This window comes from Megalobrama amblycephala, linkage group LG11 (genome assembly GCF_018812025.1).
Source record: "Megalobrama amblycephala isolate DHTTF-2021 linkage group LG11, ASM1881202v1, whole genome shotgun sequence".
In the NCBI taxonomy this organism is placed as follows: Eukaryota; Metazoa; Chordata; class Actinopteri; order Cypriniformes; family Xenocyprididae; genus Megalobrama; species Megalobrama amblycephala.
Window position 1 is genome coordinate 31684666 of NC_063054.1, and position 2853 is coordinate 31687518.

General features: G+C 33.7%; 1 protein-coding gene across 1 annotated transcript; it reads left to right on the plus strand.

Annotated features, from left to right (window-relative positions):
• The first annotated feature begins 1578 nt into the window (after positions 1 to 1578).
• Positions 1579 to 2462, plus strand: LOC125278762 (C-C motif chemokine 13-like). The gene is made up of 3 exons (XM_048208101.1): positions 1579 to 1755; positions 1944 to 2055; positions 2146 to 2462. Exons 1-3 carry the CDS (start codon positions 1686 to 1688, stop codon positions 2276 to 2278), a joined length of 315 nt encoding a protein of 104 aa, XP_048064058.1. The 5' UTR covers positions 1579 to 1685; the 3' UTR covers positions 2279 to 2462.
• Positions 2463 to 2853: the final 391 nt, after the last annotated feature.

Genomic DNA, 2853 nt, shown 5'->3' on the forward strand with positions numbered 1-2853 from the left:
TGAGTCACTAAATATTCTTCAAAACTGTCTACACTCTAAAAGATAATGTGTTGGCTCAACAAAAACAAAACAAAAAATTAATGCAACCGTTTGCATCAATTTTTTATTTTTTTATTTTTTTTAGTTGTTACAACTTTGAGGGAATTTACGTTCAACCAACAAGCTACATTGAGTTAGAGGGGGGCAGGTTAAATGGGTGCGATGTGACCACAAAGAGCACTTTCACATTCACGATCAAAGGGATAGGGCTCAAGACACACACACACACACACACACACACACACACACACACACACACACACACACATATACACGCCACTGTCCAGTCCTGAGCCAAACCTTGTTGGGAACTAGAAATCCACTGCCTAATTTCTGAAGTTATCAAGACAATTTAATTAAGTTACTACAACCTAATTTTAAAAAAGAGCCAATTAAAGCAGAGTTTAAATTACAGAAGATATTAAGCTGATGTAATTTTCAACATTATTATGTCAACAGAACACTACAAAACAATGTTTGCAACTTAAAAGGTTTAATTAAAACAATAAATTAGAATTTTTAACTTGCAACCATGCATTTATTTAAGTAGGTAACAGGTCCCCTGAATTACTTGTTTATGTTGTTGTGGTGATGTGGTGGTTTGAATCACTCTAATTATTATTCATATGTATTTCTTTACACTTCCATCTTAGATTTCATGCAGAGAAATACTTAATTGTGAAAGCTTAATGGAAATACAGCCATCTAACATTCTTTGATGGAATATCTCACTTCATGGTTATGCGTGGTTTATTTTAAAAAGAAAAAGTGCAATGGTGTTGGAGGAGGTAATGTAATGTTCACCCAATGAAAAGAAGAGTAATAAAGAGGACACATACTGCCCAGAATAGGATGTGTGAAAAAACAAAAAGGTATGAAACGAACAATTTGCAACAATATTCGAAAAGAAAAATGTCAGTATGTGGTTTCATATGTCTATGGTTAAATTGATTGCAAACAAGATAACAAATGGTGATAAAGCATAATTTATGTGGTATGAACCAGTGAGTAACTGCAGATATTAACTGTGTTTAGATCACACTGTGTGCAGATCTGTTAACCACACAAAACACTTTCAGACCAACCACTTTTCCACCTTCACCGATAAGTAGAGCTCACTATTTCCTGCATTGAGCCCCAGACTCATTTTCCGCATGCATTTGCAGAAAGGGACTTTTCTTGCATTGCTCTGCACTTAAGAGCACGGGGCATCTTCTTGAGAAGATGCAACCTGAAATTGCATATGTAAGACAGGTTATCTGTACATGGGGGTCCTTATATGAGTCCTTCATAAATGTAAAGACATTTTCTATGCTTTTGATGAAAAAGAAAGAAAAAAATGAAATATGACAAACGCAAAACGACTTAATTTCATAGGTTACCTTTGTCAGCAATTTAGACTAGATTCACAGAATTGAGGAAAGGAAATACTACCTCTGCAGACCACATCACGGTTTTCCCCCCATGCTTGTGATGTCACTTGTTCCTCGTTGGCCAGAACCTATAGGTTTGTATAGTGGAAAGTACAAGCTCAACCCTATATAAAGCAGATAAGATCAGTAAGATTATTATCTTCGACACGATCAGCCGCTGATAAATCAACCAGCAAATCAAGATCTGATCATCGACCGACCACAGAACCAAACATGAAGCCGTACTGCATCTTCATCGCCTGTCTTGTGCTCTTCACTTTCTGCTCTCTGGCTCGCAGTGAATGTGCGTTTTTTTTCTTTAATTCTCTCTTCTTTTTGTATTTGTTTGAATGACTGGATAAAAAATAGATTAACAATTTTATGCATATTTGTGAAGAATTATCTAGATTTTTTTAAAATTTACCCCATTCATTTATTGATTTAAGTATTTATAATGCAATTTTAATTTTTCATCTCTATTTCTTCCTGCAGACAGCCACGGTCCTGATAAGTGCTGCTTTTCTTTTTCCAATGTAAGAATCCCAGTAAAGCAGGTTGAGAGTTATCACATCACACATTATCAGTGCCACAATCGTGGAATCATGTAAGTATTTTAGTAATGTCTTAATTGAATGAAAATTAATAATGTAAATACATTGTGAAATCATTAACCATGTTCTCTTTGAAACTCCAGTTTCATCACAAAAGCTCACAAGGAGATCTGTGCTGACCCGACAGAGAAATGGGTTCAGGGACTGAAGAATTTGGTGAAAGCTCGCACCAGTAAAGAAAATGCGTCAGAGATCAGCTCTGGGGACAGTGTCTAAGATGTGAATGCGCTTCTTTTTTAAAACTATTACACTGAACAGTTTCTAAACTGCACCTTAACAATACTGTTAATCAATTATGAAGATTGTGATATATATTCAAAGCATATTTAAGCTAAAATTGTAATATGAATCTGTTTGAATTTTAACATTACTATACACAAATAAAGAATACTGAGAAACACAGGATTTTGGTCATTTTTTGAAGAAAAAATATATTTGCAAAAATATTATACGGATAAAAATATTAAATTAAACAATAGCTTAATAGTATCAATAATAATACCAATAATGTGAATATTGATAGTGATAATGTGTAATAGTCTGCAATATTTACTTTAATAATAATAATAATAATAATAATAATAACTCCTTACATTTATATAGCGCTTTGTGGGTCCTCAAAGTGCTTTACATATGGAAGGGGGAATCTCCTCAATCACCACCAATTTGCTGCATCCACTTTACTGTAAAATATGTTAAAATGCACTTATTACTACTTATTACTTTTCTACCTGATCTAATCCTTAAAAACTCATTCAGTCATATTGAATAATAGTGCAAACATGTATTTT

Excerpts from the sequence above, each read along its gene's own strand:
- LOC125278762 (XM_048208101.1), top strand. The coding sequence starts at position 1,686 with ATGAAGCCGTACTGCATCTTCATCGCCTGTCTTGTGCTCTTCACTTTC. Across the intron at positions 1,756-1,943 it reads CTCTCTGGCTCGCAGTGAAT|ACAGCCACGGTCCTGATAAG; the intron begins GTGCGTTTTTTT and ends TTCTTCCTGCAG. Across the intron at positions 2,056-2,145 it reads TGCCACAATCGTGGAATCAT|TTTCATCACAAAAGCTCACA; the intron begins GTAAGTATTTTA and ends TTGAAACTCCAG.